The sequence below is a fragment of the Vitis vinifera genome, chromosome 13 (assembly GCF_030704535.1).
Source record: "Vitis vinifera cultivar Pinot Noir 40024 chromosome 13, ASM3070453v1".
Classification (NCBI taxonomy): domain Eukaryota; kingdom Viridiplantae; phylum Streptophyta; class Magnoliopsida; order Vitales; family Vitaceae; genus Vitis; species Vitis vinifera.
The window spans coordinates 1,174,732-1,197,316 of NC_081817.1; the positions used below are offsets into that span (position 1 = coordinate 1,174,732).

General features: G+C 34.4%; 3 protein-coding genes across 5 annotated transcripts; 2 read left to right on the forward strand and 1 right to left on the reverse strand.

The window, feature by feature from the left end:
- The first annotated feature begins 4,865 nt into the window (after nt 1-4,865).
- On the forward strand, nt 4,866-11,390 carry LOC100253544 (protein RETICULATA-RELATED 5, chloroplastic). The gene is made up of 7 exons (XM_002278195.4): nt 4,866-5,647; nt 7,773-7,902; nt 8,250-8,780; nt 9,050-9,157; nt 9,367-9,915; nt 10,547-10,660; nt 10,939-11,390. Exons 1-7 carry the CDS (start codon nt 4,977-4,979, stop codon nt 11,083-11,085), a joined length of 2,250 nt encoding a protein of 749 aa, XP_002278231.1. The 5' UTR covers nt 4,866-4,976; the 3' UTR covers nt 11,086-11,390.
- A 2,587-nt stretch (nt 11,391-13,977) lies between these two features.
- On the reverse strand, nt 13,978-16,449 carry LOC100263817 (arogenate dehydrogenase 1, chloroplastic). Of its 3 annotated transcripts, none has more exons than XM_002273995.4 (7): nt 16,082-16,445; nt 15,760-15,928; nt 15,025-15,180; nt 14,807-14,889; nt 14,643-14,712; nt 14,380-14,454; nt 13,978-14,263 (listed from the first exon to the last, which is right to left on the reverse strand). In XM_002273995.4, exons 1-7 carry the CDS (start codon nt 16,255-16,257, stop codon nt 14,174-14,176), a joined length of 819 nt encoding a protein of 272 aa, XP_002274031.1. In that variant the 5' UTR covers nt 16,258-16,445; the 3' UTR covers nt 13,978-14,173. The 3 variants fall into 3 exon arrangements, with proteins under 3 accessions (XP_002274031.1, XP_059598116.1, XP_010658208.1); XM_010659906.3 differs by having other exon boundaries at nt 14,213-14,309; nt 16,082-16,449; XM_059742133.1 differs by lacking the exon at nt 15,025-15,180 and having other exon boundaries at nt 16,082-16,448.
- A 5,224-nt stretch (nt 16,450-21,673) lies between these two features.
- LOC100248433 (protein EARLY RESPONSIVE TO DEHYDRATION 15) lies at nt 21,674-22,585 on the forward strand. Its single transcript, XM_003633387.3, has 2 exons — nt 21,674-22,126; nt 22,215-22,585. The coding sequence occupies exons 1-2, from the start codon at nt 21,781-21,783 to the stop codon at nt 22,376-22,378; spliced, it is 510 nt and encodes a 169-aa protein (XP_003633435.2). The 5' UTR covers nt 21,674-21,780; the 3' UTR covers nt 22,379-22,585.

Genomic DNA, 22,585 nt, shown 5'->3' on the forward strand with positions numbered 1-22,585 from the left:
TTCATCATTAAAAAATCTACAACAATGATAGTATCATTAAAATGACCATTGAGAACTTGCACATAAGATAATATGAACTATTCGAGTTTGAGGCTTTAGCACAAAATTTGTCTTCTTGAAGACACAGATCTCTCGGATATCTCGCCTATACACAAATATGAAATCAAAACGAATTTTGCTTACAATCAAATATGAAATTGGTGTCTAAAAAACATGAGAATAATTTTATAATAAAAAATAATTTCCTATTATCGACTCTCCATTAGAAACGCTACATGTGGCTTAATAAAACTCTATATAACTAAGAGAATATGTACCATGAGTTTTTCAAAGACACAACAACTATGACATGCAAAAAGTACAAAATTTGTATGGATTGATGAACTTATGAGGACCTTCGCGTGAACTCAAGTTATTAGGAGGAATATAAATTTAATAATTGATTTCATACTTTAATTGTAAAATTTGAAAGATAAACTTATTAGATTATTGCCAACTCTACCAAATATTTTTAACCAAATTAATAAATCAATCTTAAACTTAATAATTTATTTATTGATTTTGGCATTTAAAGTTATTAAGGGTGTGTTTGGTAGTAATTTTTGAAAATATTTATAATCTTTTTAACATTTAGAATAATAAAAAACTATAAGTGCTAAAATGATTAAAAATACTTTATAAAATTACAATCAAATATGTAACGACTCATTCCTAATCGTGTAGATATTGTCCACTTTAGACCCAAATGGGGTATTTGTCTGTTTGATCCCGTAATCCCATAAGATACAATGAGGACATTTGTGTTTGTATGAGGGGTGTTTGTGACATCCCACATCGGATAGATGAGGAAAGTTTCTGATGCTATATAAGTATGGACTTCTCTTAACACCATAGACGTGTTTTAAAGTCGTAAGGGCCCCTTTGGGTTTAAAGGGGATAATATTTACACAATTGGGAGCAGATCGTTATAAATGGTATCAGAGTCGTTCCTCGACCCTAGTGTAGGGGTTTGTTTGGCCCCGTAAGGGGTGTTTGTCTGTTTGACCCTGTAATCTCATGAGAACATTGTGTTTGCATGAGGGGTGTTTGTGACATCCCACATCGTATAGGGGGGAAAGTTCCTAGCGCTATATAAGTATGAACTTTTCTTAACCCTGTAGACATGTTTTAAAACTGTGAGGGGCCCTTTGGGTTCAAAGCGGACAATATCAACAAAGTTGGGAGTGTGTCGTTACAAATGGTATCAGAGCCGATTTCCGACCTCGGTATGAGGATTTGTTTGGCCCCTTAAGGGTGTTCGTCTATTTAGCCCCGCAATTCTGTGGGACACAACGAGGACATTGTGTCTGCATGGGAGGTGTTTGTGACATTCCACATCGGATAAGGGGGAAAGTTCCTAATGCTATATAAGTATGGACTTCTCTTAACCTTGTAGACATATTTTAAAGTCGTAAGAGCCCCTTTGGGCCTAAAGCGAACAATATCTACATGGTTGGGAGTGGGCATATTGTCCGTTTTGGGCCCAAAGAGGTCCTTACAGCTTTAAAACGCATCTATAAGGTTAAGAGAAGTCCATATTTATATAGCCTAGGAACTTTTCTCCCTATCCAATGTGGGATGTCACAAACACACCCTATGCAGACACAATGTCCTCATTGTGTCCCATGGGATTACGGGGTCAAACAGATAAACACCTTCTATGGAACCAAACAAACCCCCACACCGAGGTCAAGGATTGACTCTGATACCATTTGTAACGACCCACTCCTAACCGTATAGATATTGTCCGTTTTGGACCTAAATGGGGTGTTTGTATGTTTGACCCCATAATCTCATGAGACACAATGAGGACGTTGTGTCTCCATAGGGGGTATTTGTGACATCTCACATCGAATACGAGGGAAAAGTTCCTAGCACTGTATAAGTGTGGACTTCTCTTAACCTTATAAACGCGTTTTAAAGTCGTGATGACCCATATGGGCCTAAAGTGGACAATATCTATACGGTTGGGAGCGGGTCGTTACAAATGGTATCAAAGTCGATCCTCAACTTCGATGTGGGAGTTTGTTTGGCCCCGTAATGGGTGTTTGTTTGTTCGACCCCACAATCTCATGGGACACAACGAGGATGTTGTATCTGCATGGGGGGGTGTTTGTGACATCTCACATCGAATAGGAGGGAAAGTTCATGGCGCTATATAACTATAGACTTCTCTTAACCCTGTAAATGTATTTTAAAGTTGTGAGGGCCCCTTTGGGTTCAAAGCGGAAAATATCTACAAGGTTGAGAGTGGGTCATTACAAATGGTATCAGATCCGATTTACAACCTCGGTGTAGGGGTTTGTTTGGCCCTTCAGGGGTATTCGTCTATTTGACCTCGCAATCATGTGGGACACAACAAAGACGTTGTGTCTGCATGAGGGGTGTTTGTGACATCCCATATCGGATAGGGGGGAAAGTTTATAGCGCTATATAAGTATGGATTTCTCTTAATCTTGTAGACGCGTTTTAAAGCTGTGAGAACCCATTTTGGCATAAAACAAATAATATCTACACGGTTGGGAGCGGGTCATTTCAAAACAAGCCTTTGCCACCATCTTTTTTCTCTATCTCCAAAACATTTAATATTTTTTAATCACGTATTAGTATAAGCTTTGTGTAGATGATATCTACTCTTATAGGGTTGACACTTGAAGAATTTAGTACAAGTTATCTTAATGTTATTCTAAAAACCTTGTTTAAAAAAGGATACAAAAAATATGCCCACATAAGATTTTTTTTCTACGTTTTTTAAGAAAACGAAGATGAAGAAGACATTCACAAGTTATACATTGAAAATATAAATTTAACCTTTGATTCATAGTTAGTAGAAGAAGGATTAACTTTTAATTTGTAGATGATAAAGTTGACACAAAAAAATTTAGTAGAATAAGACATTCACAAAATTTATATTGAAAAAAAAAATCAATATTTGATTTTGTAGATAATATTTAGAGTCCATTTGGTAATAATTTTAAAAAGTATTTTTAATATTTTTAATACTTAAAATTTTTATCATTAAAGTATTAAGAATATTAGAAACATTTTTTATAATTACTCTCAAATGCACATTTAGAGTGTGTTTAACAGTAATTTAATTTTTAAGTGTTAAAAAATGTTAAAAACACTTTTTAGAATCATTGTCAAACACGTTTTTAAAGTCTGTTTGGTAATGATTTTATGAAACGCTTTTAATATTTTTAATACTTAAATTTTTTTATTATTCAAGTATGAGAAATATTAAAAACGTTTTATAAAATCACTCATAAATACACTCTTAGTGTGCATATGATAATAATTTTAGGAAGTATTTTTATATTTTTTTAATACTTGAAAGATAAAAATTTTCGAGTGTAAGAAAGTTTAAAAACATTTTTTTAAATTATTATTTAACGTACTTTTAATCTTTGTAATGTTGATAAATGAAGAATTTAGTATTTTTATTCCAAGAATCTCGTTAGAAAAATATATACAAAAAAAATTGACAGCATAAGATTTTTTTAAGAAGGATCAGCCTTTGATCTGTGGATGATACTTTTAGCCTTACGAGGTTGACATATGAAGATTTAGTGGAGCAACGCATTCATGAACAAACTATAAGTTAAAAAAAGTCGATTTTAACCTTTGATTGAAAATAGCTTTTGAAAGCTTGACATTTTGTCCCGATAAGGTGATCCAAGATGATATTTTAGTCTTATAAGGTTGACATATGAGGGCTCAGTAGAAGAACGTGTTCACAAGCTATGTATTGAAAAGATGATTTTAACGTTTGATTTAATCGAAAGCTTGATATTTTGCCTCGATAAGATAATCCGAAAAAATTAAAAAAAAAAAAAGAAAAAAAAATCCAAATTTGTATTTTGAAAAATCATTTTACAAGTCATAGGTTTGAAATTATAATTTTAACCTTTGCATTAAAAGAGTGTTTGAAAGCTTGACATTTTGCCCAATGAGGTGAAAAAACATTCCAAAGTTGTATTTTGAAATAATAATTTAGTAATTTTGGATCAATTTTTTTGGGTCTCATTGTGATATCAAAAAGTTATCATGGGAGATTTTTTTTAATATTATTATAAATTGTTATATTTAAAATAAATATAAAAATACAATTCTTATGGTTTAAAATAATAACTTTTGAGAGTTTTTTTTTACCAAATAATAAAAACAAACAAATAATATATGCTCAATAAATAAAAATTAACTTAAAGAAATCATACAACTCTAATATGCAAATATTTAATTATTCTTTTTATAAAGAAATTGAATAATTTTTCATGTCTAACAAGCTATAAAATTATATTTTATAAAAAAAAGAAAAAATATTTATTATCATATTTAAATTTTGAAAGATAAAAATTATATTTATATTTTTATAATATATTTTAATTATTTTTAGCTTTTTTTTTTTTCATTTGACAAATTAATTATAGCATAAGTAAATATTAGTTTTAAAATATAAAAACAAGTCAAAAACACTATTCTCAAACAAATTTTATTTTAGTAAATGACGAGGAAATTATTTTTGAATACCGGAAAACATTCTTATTTTTTCTGAATTTTTTTATTTTTCAATATTTCAATGAAATAAAAAAATAGCGACGATTTTAGAAAACCCCATCGCGACACGTAAGCTCTTGTTCGCCTTCACCTTCCTAGCCACTCAAATTCGTGCATATCCGACACGTCAGAAAATAGCAAAACTCCTGCGGCCAGAAAAAATAAAATAATTCTTTATTGCACCCTTACGTGGTGAGTCCGGTGTTCAAAGAAAAATATCAGATAATTCTTATTTCTCCAAGTGGAAAATACTTTTTATGCAATTTACAAAAATAGAGAAATTAAAGGCTGAAGGCCACGGTTGCCCACGGCTGGCCCATCTTTCTCTCTCCCGCTCTTTTTCGCTTGCCATGTGGTAACTTTTCTCTCGCCGTCCGGAAATGAAGCCTCACACTCACAGAGGCTTCGGCTCTGGCTCAGTGTTTGTCAGCTCAGCGAGCGGCCGTCGTTTTGATCTACAGGGAAATCACATCCGGAAGGCATTTTTCGCCGGAAACCATGTTTTCCGGCGGATTTCGACTGGAAAGCGCGGCGGTGTTGATGTGGCAGTCAGATGCTGCCGGAGTCCGGTGGAAAAGCGTGAGCCTTCATGCTCCGATCGAGATCGTCTGTTTGAGGTCGGGACAAGGCGGGAGGTGTTGGTCACGCCATTCTTGGCGATTGGAGCGTATTCGTTGCGGTCAGTGGTGGCGAGAGCGGAGGAGGGAACTGAGGCTGTGATGCCGGCGGCGGCATCGGGGACAGTGCCAGCGGCAGCGGAGAAGAAGATGGAGGAGGCGATAGTTTCGAGGATTTACGACGCGACGGTGATCGGAGAGCCAATGGCCCTCGGCAAAGATAAACGGAAGGTTTGGGAGAAGTTGATGAATGCTCGAATTGTGTATTTGGGCGAAGCGGAGCAAGTTCCGATTCGCGATGATAGGGAATTGGAGCTTGAGATTGTGAAGAAATTGAGGAAAAGGTGTGCTGAGAATGAACGGCCTTTATCTTTGGCTTTGGAGGCATTTCCTTGCAATTTACAGGAACCGCTCAACCAATACATGGACTATAGGTTTGTACTGGTTCTTTTAACGTGCTCTTTGTCATTGAGCTCTGTCATCTTGACATTTGAGGATGTTTTACTGAATTCAATGATTCAAATGTGCCCGAATTGTGTAAGGGCTTGACATGGATGCTTTGAATGTTTTTCCTAAGAAAGCATTAGGGATGTTTCCAGAAACATAGTTGTTATTCTAAATCTACAGCTGTAGTTCAACATGTTCACTATTTTTTTTCTCACTAGGAAAATAGGAATTGATTATGTGATCTCATGGAGCAATAATGAGTAGTGATACTGACTTTGCCTTTACTGTTCCATTGGGGAGAAGTCCATACGATTATTGCACACAAGATTTATTCTGGAACATTTTGAATGAAGATCGTAAACTCTAATTTTCTAGCCTACAAGAGAAGGACTGCTTGCTGCAACAAGGAAAAACTCTTATCACATGTACTGTGACAGTCAGTAAATTTTCTTACCACATGTGTTGATAGCTGGCACTCATGTAAGACAGATAGAGTGACATTTTTAACTTGCCACATTCAGCCTCAAAATTTGATAACAGGGTGGGTTTCTGTGTGACATGATTATTTTTGTCTAAATGCTTCCATGAACAATCTTAAATTCTATATCAATAGAACTGATCTTTGAAGTTGTCTTTACTTGAGATAAGGCTGCGTTCTGTTGATTTTTTTTTTTTTTTTTTCCAACAAGGATTTGTTTGAACAGATTAATTATTCTTATTTTATTTGGATTCATATATTTAAGGAGCAAACAAGAATACATGGAATGAATGAATTCATGTGAGGAAAAGCCTTAACCTTGGATCAAGTTCAAAGAAGAGAGTGGTCTTTAGCGAATAGATGTTATCTTTGTCAAATTGATGAGGAACTCATTGACCACATCCTTGTTCACCTTGTAAAGACAAGGGTTCTATGGGAACTGCTTTTTGCTCTTTTTGGTTTCGTGGGTGCTTTCATTGTCGGTCAGAGAGACACATCTAAGCTGACAAGGTTCATTTGTGGGCAAAAGGCGTAAGAAGGCATGGAGAGCAACATCCCTTATGCATCTTTTGGACAGTTTGGAAGGCAAGAAACAAATTTGCCTTTGATGGTGATGAGCTTTCACTCGAAATGCTTAAAAACCTCTTCTATTTGTTTTTAGTGGTTGGAAACTAAGATGTTAATAAAGGATGGTCCTTCGACTCTAGTAAATTTCTTTGATTGGTTGGACTTTTGTTGAGGATGGTGTTGTTGTAGCACTTCTTGTTTTGTAGCTCCTTTTCTTGGTTGAGCCTCTTTGTGGTTCGTGTATGTGTCCTCTAAACTTTGGGTTGCTATTCGGGTGCATCTTTTAATATATATATATATATATATATGCTTATTTATCTATCAAAAAAAAAAAAAAAAAAAAGGAATACATGAAATGAATTCAAGACGAAACTTGACCACCCTTTTCGGTTTCTAAAATATCTTCAGTATCCACTGAAGTTGCAAGCATCAGTTGTTGCACCATGAAATCAGTACGCAAGAATACCATACTAATAATTCGGATAACTTGTTATTTTTTTTCTTCCACGCCTAACGAGTAGTGTCTCGGCGTGGAGTTGATTCACATTTGATTTGTTAAGCAAACAACTTGAAATCCCTTGAGGCTTGACTCAAGTAGCAAGGGGTTGGGGTGGGGATATAAGAGGTTCCAGAAAATAATAATGATAAAAAAATATTACCCATCAAAAAGGGGGGAAAAATAGAGCATGCACCTTGAGAGAGGAAGTCAGCATTTCTTCAATTCTATCTGTTGTGCTTTTTTCCATTGCCGTTGTTTGTAACTTGTGATGGGAAGTCCTTATTTTATTGATTCAAATCATCAGATATCAATGTGCAGAAGGTAGGATAAACACTTTCCACTAATTAGGAACCCTGTAAAGCTGAGCTTTTGTAGGTTACTGATACTGCAGTGTATTCATATATCATTCTGTGTTTTATATTTTATTTTATGTTTGGAACTGCCTTCTATGAAAAGATTTTTTTTTTTTAAATGCATTATTAGAGGTTGGATAAAGCCTATTCATTCTTGTTCATTTTTCTCTCCTACATTTCCGCACTGCTTAATTGAAGCATATACTAAATGGCAGGATTGACGGAGAAACCTTAAAGTCTTATGCATCACATTGGCCACCTCAGCGTTGGCAGGAGTATGAGCCTCTTTTAAGTTATTGTCGAGATAATGGAGTTCGGTTAGTTGCTTGTGGTACGCCTCTTGAGGTATGTGTACATTTTTGTGTAAATCTGTGAACACAAGTCTAAAACGTTCTCCAAGTTCCTAGGACAAGACAATAAGGAAACAAATTCAGGAAAAAGGAAAAAAAATGATCAATTTGCTTTAGATTCAAATGGAAGCAAGTTGGATATGACTTTTAGTAGTGTTTAAATAAGGCCTTGGTCTTTGCAAAGATGCATCCATATCCAAAAGGATACTGTTTGCTTTGTACTTCTCTTGGGATTGATTTTTTCCTTTTTCTATTACTTTTAATTGTTGTCATTTTAATTTGTCAGTTTATTCATGAGCGCTATAGTAGCAAATAAACTTCCTGATTATTCTGAAACAATAGGTCCTAAGGACTGTTCAAGCTGAAGGAATTCGTGGGCTTTCTAAGGCTGAACGCAGAAAATATGCTCCTCCAGCCGGTTCAGGCTTCATCTCAGGCTTTACTTCTATCTCACGCAAATCATCAATAGACACGAATTCTCCAAATCAGTCTGTTCCTTTTGGACCAAGCTCATATCTATCTGCACAGGCAAGAGTGGTTGAGGACCATACAATGTCCCAGATAATCTTACAAGAAATGGTGGATGGAGGAACCACTGGTATGCTGGTAGTGGTGACAGGTGCAAGCCATGTTATGTATGGATCAAGAGGGACAGGGCTGCCAGCAAGAATTTCAAAGAAGCTGCAAAAAAGGAATCAAACTGTAATATTACTTGACCCTGAGAGGCAATATATACGAAGAGAAGGAGAAGTCCCTGTTGCCGATTTCTTGTGGTATTCTGCTGCCAGGCCCTGTAGCAGAAATTGCTTCGATCGTGCTGAAGTTGCCCGAGTAATGAATGCAGCTGGCAGGAGGCGGGATGCCCTACCACAGGTTAGCCTTTCTTAATAGTATTTTTGGAGATGGGATGACTTCTAATTATGCCCTTGACTCAATGGATTCTTATGTTTTAACTATTTTCTCATGCATTATTGCATAGTTTTAGACCCTTTGATCTCGTTATGTGAACTGAAGTTGAATCAAGTTGAGTAGGATGTTTAGCGCTGGATTTGTATGTTATAAATGCAATTATAAATGGTTCATCTTCCCCATAATTTTCCTTTATTCTTCTCATGAAGATGGTATTGTGTCATGCTTATCAGGATCTTCAGAAAGGACTTGATCTAGGTCTGGTTTCACCGGAGGTACTACAGAACTTCTTTGATCTGGAGCAATATCCTCTTATTTCAGAGCTCACTCACCGATTCCAGGTAAGCTTGTTTTATGGGGGATCAAATCCTTTTTTGGTATTCAAGCTTAAGAACACTCTACCTTATTTACTGTAAGGTTAAACCTGTTGTGCATATGGGACATTTCCTGTTCTCTTGTTTATCTTGTGATGCTATGGGCAAAAGCAATTGATTATAGGGAGGGTACTTCTAAATAGGTAGAAAGTTGATGATAGCTCATCTTGATGCAGGGTTTCAGGGAGAGATTGTTGGCAGACCCCAAATTCCTGCATAGATTAGCGATAGAAGAAGTTATATCAATAACCACTACTCTTTTAGCACAGTATGAGAGGCGCAAAGAAAATTTCTTTGAGGAGCTTGACTATGTTATTACAGATACCCTGAGGGGATCAGTAGTTGATTTTTTTACTGTGTGGCTTCCTGCCCCAACTTTGTCATTCCTTTCATATGCTGATGAGATGAACGCCCCTGATGGCATAGATGCATTAAAGGGTCTCCTTGGTTCCATTCCAGACAATGCATTCCAGAAGAATCTTGCTGGGAAGGACTGGAATCTGAGTCATAGAGTCGCTTCAGTGCTTTTTGGTGGTGTCAAACTTGCTAGTGTTGGATTTATTTCTAGCATTGGGGCTGTGGCTGCATCAAATACTTTGTATGCAGTCCGCAAAATCCTTAATCCAGCACTAATTGTTAATCAGCAAAATAAAAGGTCACCGATATTTAAAACAGCATTTGTCTATGGATGCTTTCTTGGAATATCAGCCAATCTCCGGTATCAGGTAAAGCTCAAAATTGTAAATTATAATGTTTGCATTATTACAAACGTTGCAGGAACTCATTTATGGAAATTGAATAGAAAAAATTCTTCTTGTTTTGTTTTTCAGTAGTGGCCACATAAGGCATAGGTGGAGAGTAATGACAGCTTTATGAAAGGTGTCTAGGAAGTTGTGGCTTCCATTCTTTTGGGGACACATGCACTAAACACGTTCTTAAGAGATTATCTGTATTGTTGGTCCTGGCCAAACAATGACTGGCTATTAGAAAAAGTGAAAGATTGAATGTCTAGGATACATAAATTATTTTTGAACTTGGGGGATTCAGTAGGTTGGCCCCATCAACTGATGACAGTGTTGTCATCATCATAATTATGCTTCAAACATTGTTGTTTCAATTACTAGCTGGTAACTGTTTAATCTCATTTGTTATAATCTCTATATAGTAGCTTGAAAGCTACATGTTGGATATCAAACCGAGTATTTGCCACTATACTTTTAAGTACAAAATATCTTGGAAACCAACCCACATGAATTGATGTCCTTTTTTCTCTTTTTTTCTTTGTTACTATCTTTTTCAGCTTTATTTTGTCTTATTATTTGTTTGGTATTGATGTTAAAACAAATTGTAACACAGATAATTGCTGGGGTAGTGGAGCATCGATTTTCTGATCAATTTGCTTCTCAACCATTACTTGTGAATATGCTATCCTTTTTTGCTCGGACAATCAACTCCTACTGGGGAACCCAGGTTAGGCTCAATTTTAATTTCTTGAAGTTCCCTCTTTTTGCCCATTTTAACTCCTTTTCTCCTTGGTAAAATTTATCATGTAATTATCATCCATACCATTACTCCTGAGAAATCATGAAAAAAGGCTGCTTCATTGCATAATTAAGCAGCCAAGTCGTTGCCCCCGCACATGTACTTCTATCCGTGTGGAACTGTTATTTAATATCTACCTGTAATAATGTTGTTGAATGGTTTTCCCACTTCATATTGGTTTAATTTCCTCTCTTTATATGCTGCAGCAATGGGTTGATCTAGCACGATTTACGGGGCTGCAGACTCAAAAGAGCGAGCCACCCTCCTACCAAACAGTAGATTCTTCAAATCATGCTGCGTTAGAATGCAGCAGCGCAGAAGAGACCCATATTGATGAAATCAAGAATCAATAAGGTGATGGCCACACTTCATTTTGTCATACTAGTTTGTCAATCATTCTGCCAAAGATGCTGAGAGATGGGATAATGGATTCAACCCGTTTGCCATATAGGTCCGATCTATGCCCTTATTTTATATTGTTCAAATATAATTCTTTTACAAATTTTGGCAAACATTTCAGTGTATAGTGGCAGAATTAATCAACTGCACGAGAACTATATTGAATTCTACATGAGTTTGAAGTAAGGGATGCTTGAAAAGCATATAGCTGGGAATTTAACCCACAATAGATTGAATGGCACAACCCTCGTTTGAAACACACCTCTTCTGAATGACACTTGTAACTTAAACTTGGGTTGCAACTTGTGTGGGTTGGTCCGAGCCAACCTGAACTCAATCTGATCTCTAGGTGGGCTTGGCCAATCATTTTTATTATTCCGGGTTGGACTCTAGTGATTGTAACATTCTGGTTGGACTTTGGTTAAATTTTTTTCAACTCAAATTCAATTTGGATTGAATTCGAGCACTTAGGTGGTGTTTGTTATTTTGGCTTTTTGTTGAAAGTAATATTTGTTTTCAGAATTTAGGTTGTTTGTTTTTTTACTTTTTCATGACTTATTATAAGCTTTTTACTAAATAGAAAAAGCCAAAATATATAGTTTTTTCTAAATAGAAAAAAAACATATTGGTTTTTCTTTATTTTTTAATACTTAATAGAAATAAAATACTACAAAAACAAACAACCTAATATTTAATACTATTTTTTTTTTTTTTTTTGATAAGCAAGCACAATTCATTAAAGAGGCTAAAAACCCCAACGTATACAGGACGTATACTAGGCAACAAAGGCCAAAAACAAACAAAAAAATCAAAAAACAAACCACCCCTCAACTGGAGGCAATCCACTCTAGGAAATCTAAAAGGGAATGCGACTCCTCTTCCATATTACATTTAGCCCAATCCCAGATATTACAAACAAAAGAATATTTAAACCTCTGAATTGCTAAGACCCCCCCCCCCCCCTCCCCCCCTAAAGGCTAATCTATTCATTTCCTTCCAAGCCATCCAAAAAATGAATAACGGAATGGAATTCCAGAATTTTTTCTTTTTTTTTTCCCACAAAAGAACCCCCCCCCCCCAACTATATAAAACCTCCTTTACAGTATTAGGGAACACCCACTTGACCCCAACTAAGCCCAACACTAAATCCCAAAGCTCTCTAGGCACTGTACAATGAATAAGTAAGTGATCCACGTTTTCCACTTCGCAAGCACACAAAAAACACCTATTCGGGAGCTGCCAACCTCTTTTTTGGAGCCTATCAAGAGTCAAGATCTTTCCCCAAGTCGCTTCCCACGTGAAAAACATGATTTTAGTTGGGACTCTTCCCACCCAAATCTTGTTTTTCGGAAAGTTAACATCCATAGACCTATCCAGCCAGCTGTACGCATCTTTCACTCTAAACTGCCCACTTCTCCCTCCCTTCCAAAAAACAGAGTCATCCTCCCAAGTTATCCTAACTCCTCTCAACGCTTGGAGCAACTCACCTACCAACTCCACCTCCCAGTCATTGAAATCCCTTATAAAACACAAATTCCAGCCTCCTTCCCCAACATTCTGGTCCCACAGGTCTTCAACCTTTGCATTTCTGTTGGCTGCCAAGATATAGAGATGCGGGAACCTACGGGACAGCGCTGTATCCCCGCACCACACATCAGTCCAGAAGCTGATTTTATTACCTTTCCCCACCTTGAGCCCCATTTTGTCCCAGCACCAGCCAGCTTCCTTTAAGATCTCCTTCCACACCCCCACACCACACGCACCCACAGCCTTTTTGGTCCTCCAACCATAATCCTCCTGACCATACTTAGCTTCCAGCACATGCTTCCAAAGGGCCTCCTTATCCAAAGCGAATCTCCAAGTCCACTTGCCAAGAAGCGCTTTATTCATGATAGTAAACTTCCTTATTCCCAACCCCCCATTCTCCTTATCCCCACACACCACATCCCACTTAACCAGATGAGTTTTCCTCTCCATGAGACCCCCCCCCCCCCCCCATAAGAAGTCTCTTTGCAATTTTTCTAATCTTCTAGCCACAGAAATGGGCATACGGAATAACGACATCTGGTATACTGGCATACTACCCATAGTGCTTTTAATTAGAGTGATTCTCCCACCCTTTGAGATATATTGGCTCTTCCAAAGAGCAAGCCTCCTTCTCATTTTCTCTTCTACCCCATCCCATCCATATGCAGCCTTATTAGGCACCCCCAGCGGCAGCCCCAAATACACAGACGGAAGCTGCCCCATCCTACAACCTAACTCCACAGCCATTTCCTCTATCCTTTGCACCTCCCCTACTGGAATAACCTCGCTTTTAGCCAAGTTAATTCTCAACCCGGACGCGGCTTCAAAGAAAATGAATATTATTATATAAGAATGTATATTACAAATAGTATAAAGACTTAGGTGGTGCTTGTTTTTTTACTTAATTTTAAATAGAATCCTAATATTTAATACTATTAAACATTAAGATTCTATTTAAAATTAAGTAAAAAAACAAGCACCACCTAAGTCTTTATACTATTTGTAATATACATTCTTATATAATAATATTCATTTTCTTTTTAAAATTTTAAGAAAAAAATATCAAATTATAATTATATCATATATTTTTTCAGTTTTTTAGAAAGATATAAATTTATTTTTTCTTATTTGCTATTGTCTTAAAATTTTCCCCGCTTGGGTTGGGCTAGGCTTGGATTTAGCCATTAACCTGATTCAACTCATCCACGTTGCGGTCTTACATTTTTTCTTTAAAGCTCACAAAAAGGATTGGGCACCTCAAAGGGTTATTGAAACCATTTTCTTAAGGCTCATTCTTTGTTTTAACATGTAGATCAGGCTTTTCAGTTCTGAATTTTGACCCATTAAAATAAAAAATCGAATCCATACATGGAGAGATGAGCCGCATTCAAGCTCAGAGGGTCTAGTTAACATTACTTTTGGTGTACACTAATAATCTACCAGAAAAAGGAGAAGTACCAAACCAATAAAGCAGTCAAATAATCCTCAAATTTATCTTCTCTGTGAGGCTCGTCTCTATAATGGCTGCATGCTTAGATCCGACTTCTCGTTCATCTCCTCTAGCTTCTGTTTGACCTTCTCAAATGCGAGTACTAGGTTGTTCAGCTGTATCATGATTTATCAGTCAACCCAAAGCTTCTCATGTCAATTTCTACATAAAACAGTAGCATTTCCTTCATAAATCAGAAAGTCATCTTAGAACAGAGGAATCAGTGTCATACCTCTTGTTTAGCGAACTTATTATGGACAAATAACCCACTGTACAGATCGAAACTATCTCTGATTGTGCTATCTTTCTGCAAATAACCATATGTTAGTGTGTTCCTTCCTGATTATCATTTATGCTATGTTTGGTTTCCAAGACATGGTTTTTCACAACCAAACAAAGGATAAATGAGTATTGCGGCTACTTTAGTGCATTTGATTCTCCCTTTTATACAAAAAGGCAAAACAAAATGGAGAAGGTATAAAGGACTGGGCATACCAATTGAATAAGTGTCTGAAAGCCTTTTGTGTCAATAGGTGTGGGCTCAATCTCCATTTCTGACAGTATCCTGTTGAATGATAAGCCGAAGTTTCATCTATAACCGAGTTTTTCAGCAGTTCATGCTCATTTGGGATTTAGGGATGGGCAAGAAGAGCTTCTACCTGCCAATGGTGTGAGTAAGAAACTGACTCCTGGCAGCCAGTTTATCATGTTCTTCACAGGACATTTCCAGCATTCTGCAACCCTGAATCAACCAGTAGATATGTAGACATGAATTTCCTTTCTAAAACACTTCCAAACCTATTATTATAAGAACAAAGGAAGGAGTTTGAGAAGAGAATGGTTGCAAACCAACTCCAAATCTCACACTAACACTTACCTCACTCTCAAAAATGTGTAGGAAAGAGGAGCAGGTAGCTTCATCTCTTATTCGAACCCTCTCGTACATGAAAGCTAAACCATTCCACCCATCTCTCCCACTCTCTGGTCCAAACATTGGGTGAGTGCAAAGCACATCCGACTCTTCGGGGAGCACCTTACCCATGGAATTCAAATATATGTATCACATGGGTAAACAGTAGTGTCAAACAATGTGATTTCTATAATAGCTTAGCTTATTTTAAAAAATGACCATCAAGTGAACTTCGTGCGCTTTCCCAACTCACTTGGGATGTAATCGGATGGGTGGGCCAGGATTCCCCTCCCCCATCCATCCTCGTTTGTAATTTTCTTATCCCATCTCCACTTCATTCTCCGTCTTAGACTAGGCGGGGTAGGGACAAGGAATCCCCACTAGGGGCAAGTTCCCCATCCCTATCCCACTAGGTCGAGGTAGGGAGACAAATACTCAATTACAAACCAAGAAATGGACTAGCAAACAGAAATTCCAATCCAGATCCAAAATCAAAAGCTTCATGGACATGTTAGATATAGATATTATATGTGTGTATGGGGATAACAATTTAAACATGAACAGGGTTCTCTTATTTTATACTTGAGTTGAAAAGTGTAGGCTGTGAAGGGCATCTTTCTTTATTCTCTCTACTAAATAAAAGTCTCTCAATTCCCCTTTTCTTCCTATTTCACATCAGGGTGTTCAGTTGTAAGTACATACTTGCAATAGAACCTCTCTTGGGCCTTCTTTAACCGATAGGACGTCGGCAAAGAGTGTCGGCCGCTTAAGACAGTGGAGAGGCAATGACTCGAGGACCTCCGTTAGAGATAGTATAGATGTGCATAGCATTATAACATCATTCTCTGCTTCAATAAATTCATTCATGCCCCTGTCAATCCACCCACATCTATTACATATTGAAAAAGAAAAAAGAAGCCAAGACTCCCAAGGTATTTTTCTGAAAAAGAAATGCTGAAAATGGCACTTTCCAATAGCATTTTTTTTTTAAGTCTTTAACAGAGAAAATGTGAGAGTATTGTACCTGAAGAATGAGATGCCCAAGCGGGCGCAGAGCTGAGAGTGATCTGACCGAGAAGTTGCGGTGAGGGTATGGCCTTGTTTCATCATGGTTTTTGCCAGGAACTGCCCAAAGGGGCCGAATCCCACTATACCAATCCTGAGAGTTCTTGATAACGGAGAGGACGAAGAAACTGCCATGGTGAGTCAGAGAGAAAGAGACAGAGTTGAGCCCTGTGGTGGTGGTGGTGTCCTTGAAGTGAGGGTTGGGCTTTGACCAAAGCAACCTTCGGAGGATAAGCTTCCCCTAAAATATGAGGGTTACTGATTGGAGATTTGTATAGGACAGCTTCGTCAGTTGACAGAAAGGAGATAGTCCAGATCATATTGTCCACTGAGGATGAAGAAATCCCTAATTGAGGTAAGTACATCTAAAAGCTTTTTCTAGAGGTGAATAAATGCTTTTTGAATAATTTTGCTAAAACAGTCTATGACTTAAAGCAAAAGTTACAAGAAAATATTTTGCTATATTTGATTTTACGAAAATATTAAGGAAAAAAAAAGTAAAGAAAATATTTTTTTTCATATTTTTTTACCATAAAAAATATTTTAAAAATAAAATATAATTAAAATTAATTAAATAAAAATAAAAACAATTTATTGACATTATATCTATTATTTATTCTTCCTTTGACATGCACCAATCTAGGAATGACTAACTCTTTATTTCATTTTTTTTCTTTTTTCTTATTTTTATTTTTATTTCTTTATCATCACATTTTTTAAGCACCAAACACAAGATTATTTCAATTTATGCATAAATCTATTTGAAAATTTTTTCATTCCAACATTATGATTTAAAAATTATTCCTTTAATTTCATTTTCTACCATCTCTCTAAAACTAAAAACAAGAAATCCAACTAGGCTTCATTAGGTTTAATTTATGCTCCTATCGAAATGTTACATAAAATTGTTTTCTTGTTTTCGACTATATTTTTCATTTTGGACAAAGAATCGATTGATACAATTAACATTGTGTTTTAGAGTGTTTCAATTATGTTTTCAGTTGAAACATCTTCTTTAAAAGTGTTTTTAAATTAGTAGTGATTATGAAAAATGTTTTTAATTTTTATAATACTTGAAACATAAAAAAATTTTAAATATTAGAAAAATTAAAAATACTTTCTAAAATCACTATCAAACACGTTTTAAATGCTTATAGAGAAGCATTATAAGTGATTTTTCAACTTTTCAAAAGTGTTTTTTTAGATTTTACAAATGTCTAATTTTTCTTCAAAAGTAGTTTTTAGATTAAAAATGCTTTTTAAAAATACTATCAAAATAGACTTTAAGTATGCTAAGACAAAATGATAAAAAATAAAAAAGAGAACCCTTACATTTGTTATAAATTTTTCTAATTAATCATACCCATGAAACAAAACTATAAATGCAAGAAGAATCAATGAAAAACATCGAATGTCTATATGATTAAATTTATTTGTTTTAGAAATTTTTATTAGTTTAAATTTTTTTTTAAAAAAAAATTGTTAAAGATTTCATTTGGACTTGAATTAGATTCATCCTCATCACTTTAGATAGTTTTTCACGACTAATATGCTTAATAAAAAAAAAAATGATTCATGAAAGATCTAATCTAAAAATCAAATATTTTAAATTGTCTATTATATTTTCAAATATGCTTTTTAGGCTCTCTTTCCATATATTTTTTCCCTTAGCCTTTTCTTCTCCATAATCCTATCTCCAAGATTTATATTTTACTCTATTCATTATAAACATAAAGTTTATTTAAAAAATAAATAAAAAATTGGTAGATATATAAAGAGCTTAGATGGACATATTTAATAATATTCATATTTTAAAATAGAAATAAATTTTGGATACAAAAAGTGAAAATGGTTACAAATACAAAATTTATTGGCTTGGAAGAAAGAAATCAAATTATTTTTTTTAACGTAATTATAAGTTCTAGTAAGTTTAGAGTATATTTGGTAGCGTTATAGAAAACGTTTTTAACATTTTTAATACTTAAAATTTTTTATCATTTAAATATTAAAAATAATAAAAATATTTTCTAAAATTACTATCAAACACACTTTTAGACTCTTAAGAATGATTTTGGAAATGGTTTGAAGTTCATCTTAATGTTTGAAAAATCTCCTCAAATTTTCAAAATGATTTTTTAAATATAAAATTGGGAACATTTGGTGTACGATTTTTTTTCAAATAAAAATGTCCCTTGACATATTGATTATTTACACGTGTACTTCAAAAAAAGTTTATTTTTGAAACAAAAATGAAAATATTTTTATTTAAAATGAGTATTTTATAGGATTTTTTTTTAATAAAAAATACGTTCAGAGTTAAATTAACAAAACGGGGATGATCATTTCTTTTAATCAAATCACTCTAAATAACTGAATTAATTGACTAATAGGGATAAAAAGATTCTACATTTATAAATCTAATCTCCTCATTTTTTGTCTTGAAAAATAATTTGTTTTCGACATGAATATCCTTCACCTGTTGCTTATTTACATATGTAATATATTGATTATTTACCTATGTGTTTTAAAAAGAATTATTATTATTTTTTAAATGAAGATATTTTTTTCCAAAATATATATTTTTTAATATTAAAAATATTTGAAGAATGAGGATGATTTTATCCCTTTTAATCGGAACAACCCTAAACGCCAAACAGCTTTTTTAATGGGATGTTACGAGATCATTCATCCAAAAAGTTATACACAGAAAAAGTCTGGCATAAGTGACGACCACAAAAAAAATGCACATCTTACACAAAATAAGCTGCAAATATGACCGAATTTAAGAAAAAATCAAAACCATTATAATCTATTTATGATTTGCTCAAAAAAAAAAAAAGAGACAACTATGAAGTCCAAAACCTCTCCTTTTCCTTATTTTCTCGGCCACCAAACAGAGGTTTATCTCAAATTGCCGAAACCACAAACCAACAACGACTCCAAACTTTTTGGAGAACTAAACAAAATGAATAGGACCACCACATAAAAAAATCCCAAATATTTGTATATCTATAAAAAAAAACAAGGCACCGAGAAACGGATAAGATGGAGAATATACCTTTGATCCCTATAGATGTTTGGACGATTGGCCTGAACAAATCGCAGTCAGTGAGTACTCGATCTGAACCAGCTTTCCTGAAGGACGGGCCCTAGTTGGGCTTAATTACAGGCCCATCCAGCTTTGGCCCGAAAATTTCGGGCAGGCTGCGGTCCCCGTAGGGCCCTACCTACCTAATTTACATTCCTATCTAAGGAACGAAAAAGATTTTTCCACGTGGCAAATAAAAAAGCAAAAGCGACCATTATTGGGGCCGGGTTGCAGCTGACACCCACGTGATCGAAGGGATGAGATCAAAGACGTGTGACCTACCATCTATGAGTCTTGTTGATAAAGACAAAATCAATTGCATTAAAACCTCACCCACACGTGGCAGTTGCTACCTTATCTCTTTTTCCACTGAGCGGCTTAAGCTGTGGCTTATAACTTATAAGCCACGTTTGAGCCGTAGAGATATTTTTATCCATTCAAAGTTTTTTTTTTAAATGAAGAATATTTTCGTTTTTGATTTAAATGTTCATATGGTTTATAATTATCAAATATGTTTTTAATTTTTTTATTAGAAATAAAATTAGATATTTAATATTTTTAAAAATAAAAGACACATTTAAAATATATATATATATATATATATATATATATATTATATTCTTTTTTTTCTACAATAGTGATGGAACATAAGGTTGTGTTTGAGAAATATTTTGAAAAATAATTTTAATAAACAATTTTTATAAAAATATGTTTGGAACTTAAAATATTGTTTTATTAACGTATTTTATTTGTTTTCAAATATATTTTAAAATAATTTTTATTTAAAGTATTTTATTTTTAATCATTTATCATTTTTATATAATTATTTTTTAAAATAACTATTGAAAATTAATTAAAAATGTTATTATGAAAAATTGTGTTTCAAATTACTAAGCCTGTTTTTTATTTTGAAAATAAAAAGTTAATTTAGAAAATGATTGTCAAGTTTAAAATCTTAGGTTCAGTTTGATAACCGTTTTTTGAAAATAAAACATGACAATAAAAAATTATTTTTTATTTTCTATTTTTAAAAATTGGAAATAGAGTATTTTTAGATAAATTTTTTTAATTATTGTTCAAGTGTTGTTTTAAAAATAATTATATAAATATATAAAATAATTAAAAATAAAATATCATATATAAAATTTATTTTTAAAAAGATTTAAAAATAATATTTTAAAATATATTTTTATTTTACAAAACATCATATGATAATTTTAAAAAACTGTTATTAAAAATTGTTTTTCAAAATTATTTTCTAAAACAATTAGTTTTACACTTAAAAATCGTTTTTCATTTTTATTTTTATAATTAAACTTTATACCATGAATCTAGCACCTTCCTACGTAATATAATAATAATAATAATAGCAATAATATCAAAAAGACCCTTTTTCAAAAAAGATATCAATGGAAGTTTACTTTATTATACTTTATTATAGAAAGTATCAATTGATTTTACATGTAATCTTTGGGTACAATGTCTTATCAATCTCTTTATCTCATTTCATTGCGCATGCTTCCTAACCATTATTGCTCTTAGACTTATGACCAATTATTCAGTGAAGGAAAATATGCTACTAGACAAGTGACTACAAGAGTCTTGTTACGGAACAGCTCAAGCAATCAATTGGAAATTTTTAGTACCAAAAAGTAATTATTTAAAATATACTATTTATTTGTACTCACTCAATTTTTTTTTTAAATATCAATAATAATATTACCTTTTATTATTAAATTAATACCTTTGTCCAATCTTTATTTAATGTAAAATATGATTGGATAAAATTTTTTAAAATGTATAAATTTTAATTATATTTATTTTTTTCTTAATAAAATCAAATATAAAAAAATAATATATATTTTTTTTCTACTGCTTTCCGAAAAAAAAGTATAGCCTTTGATTATTATCAAGATCGTGCATTAAAATAAAATAATCAGGATGAAAAAGTTTGACCAGCTTGGGTGGAAATAGCGGAGTCGAAAAAGGGGAATTATTGGGCTTTGGAAAACCGGGTACAGATGCACCTAGGTTCATTCCCATCGAAATAGGCCGGTAGGCTGTGGGCGCCACTGTTATATTTACGGACAAAATACCCGTATGACTTGGGACTCGGGAAGATGAACCATTTCAGATACCAAAATTGCCCTCATTCTTTCCCACTTTTTACATGTCCAAAAGATTTTTTTAATCTTTTAATATTAATATAATAATTTTTAAAAATTATAAATTTTATGGTTTTACAAATATTTTAAAAAAATTGTTTTAAGAATAAAAATAGAAAAAAGGAAGAAGTAATCTACACTAAAGTTAGGGTCCTTTTGTTTGGCTTCCTTGTCTATTTAAACGGCGATGGGAGAACGTATTTGCAGTGTCATTTTCGTTATCACAACCAGCTCAGACTTCTATCTTGAGATATTTTTAGTGAAAAACGCCCTGAAGAATTAATAATGGATTTGTATAAACCAAAAATGGATTATTAAAGTTCCTAAGATAACGTAAATGGCATTTACGTAATTTCATTAAAGTTAGGGTCCTTTTGTTTGGCTTCCTTGTCTATATAAACGGCGATGGGAGAACGTATTTCCAGTTTCATTTTCGTTATCAGAACCAGCTCAAACTTCTATCTTGAGATATTTTTTCAGCTTCTTAGCGAAATGGCTATGGAGGTAATTTCACGTACACCACCGTCATCGTCGACGTTGAATCCGAACGCACCTTTGTTCGTTCCGTTGGCATATCGGACGGTGGAGGACTTTTCCGATCAATGGTGGGCCCTGGTACAGTCCTCTCCCTGGTTTCGCGATTACTGGCTTCAAGAATGCTTCCAAGATCCCGAAACTGACCCTTACTGTTACGATATTGACGATCCTGCCCTCCCCGACATCGACGCTCTCTTCGACGACTGCACCGGAAGTAAGTAGCGCTTTTCCAATCTATTGACTCTCTCAGTCCCAACTCGATACCTCGTCCGATTCGATTCAGTTTGTCCTTCTTTGTGCAGGCAAAGCGGAGGAGGAGAAGGAGCATCAGAGGGAGTTGGTGTCGCTGGGGGCGTTGAAGTGGCGGAAGACTCGAGATCCGGTGGTGACGCCTAGGCACTTCGAGAAGGCTCCGAAGATAGTGAGCGTGAAGGTGAGTCCGAGGCCGATTCAGCAGCCGCGGTAGAGCGACTCCGATGCTTGTGGCGTCAATGATTTCGAGGCCGGCGAGTTAGGGTTTCCTGGTAGTTTGAGTTTATTTGTGCTTTTTTTTCCCTCTTTGAATGTGTACATAGAGATCACTCTAACTCGATGAATAGATCTTCAAAACAGCGGTCATGTTCTGTGTATGTGTTTCTAATAAATAAAATTTGTTCAAAATCCTCCGGAAAAA

What these genes read in the sequence shown, in the direction of transcription:
- LOC100253544 (XM_002278195.4), top strand. Translation starts at nt 4,977, where the DNA reads ATGAAGCCTCACACTCACAGAGGCTTCGGCTCTGGCTCAGTGTTTGTC. An exon ending in AGCTCACTCACCGATTCCAG is followed by an intron (nt 9,158 to 9,366) that starts GTAAGCTTGTTT and finishes ATCTTGATGCAG; the next exon opens with GGTTTCAGGGAGAGATTGTT. An exon ending in CAGCCAATCTCCGGTATCAG is followed by an intron (nt 9,916 to 10,546) that starts GTAAAGCTCAAA and finishes ATTGTAACACAG; the next exon opens with ATAATTGCTGGGGTAGTGGA.
- LOC100248433 (XM_003633387.3), top strand. Translation starts at nt 21,781, where the DNA reads ATGGGAGAACGTATTTCCAGTTTCATTTTCGTTATCAGAACCAGCTCA. An exon ending in CTTCGACGACTGCACCGGAA is followed by an intron (nt 22,127 to 22,214) that starts GTAAGTAGCGCT and finishes TTCTTTGTGCAG; the next exon opens with GCAAAGCGGAGGAGGAGAAG.
- LOC100263817 (XM_002273995.4), bottom strand. Translation starts at nt 16,257, where the DNA reads ATGGCAGTTTCTTCGTCCTCTCCGTTATCAAGAACTCTCAGGATTGGT. An exon ending in TTGGGCATCTCATTCTTCAG is followed by an intron (nt 15,929 to 16,081) that starts GTACAATACTCT and finishes GTGGATTGACAG; the next exon opens with GGGCATGAATGAATTTATTG. An exon ending in CTTACTCACACCATTGGCAG is followed by an intron (nt 14,713 to 14,806) that starts GTAGAAGCTCTT and finishes ATCATTCAACAG; the next exon opens with GATACTGTCAGAAATGGAGA.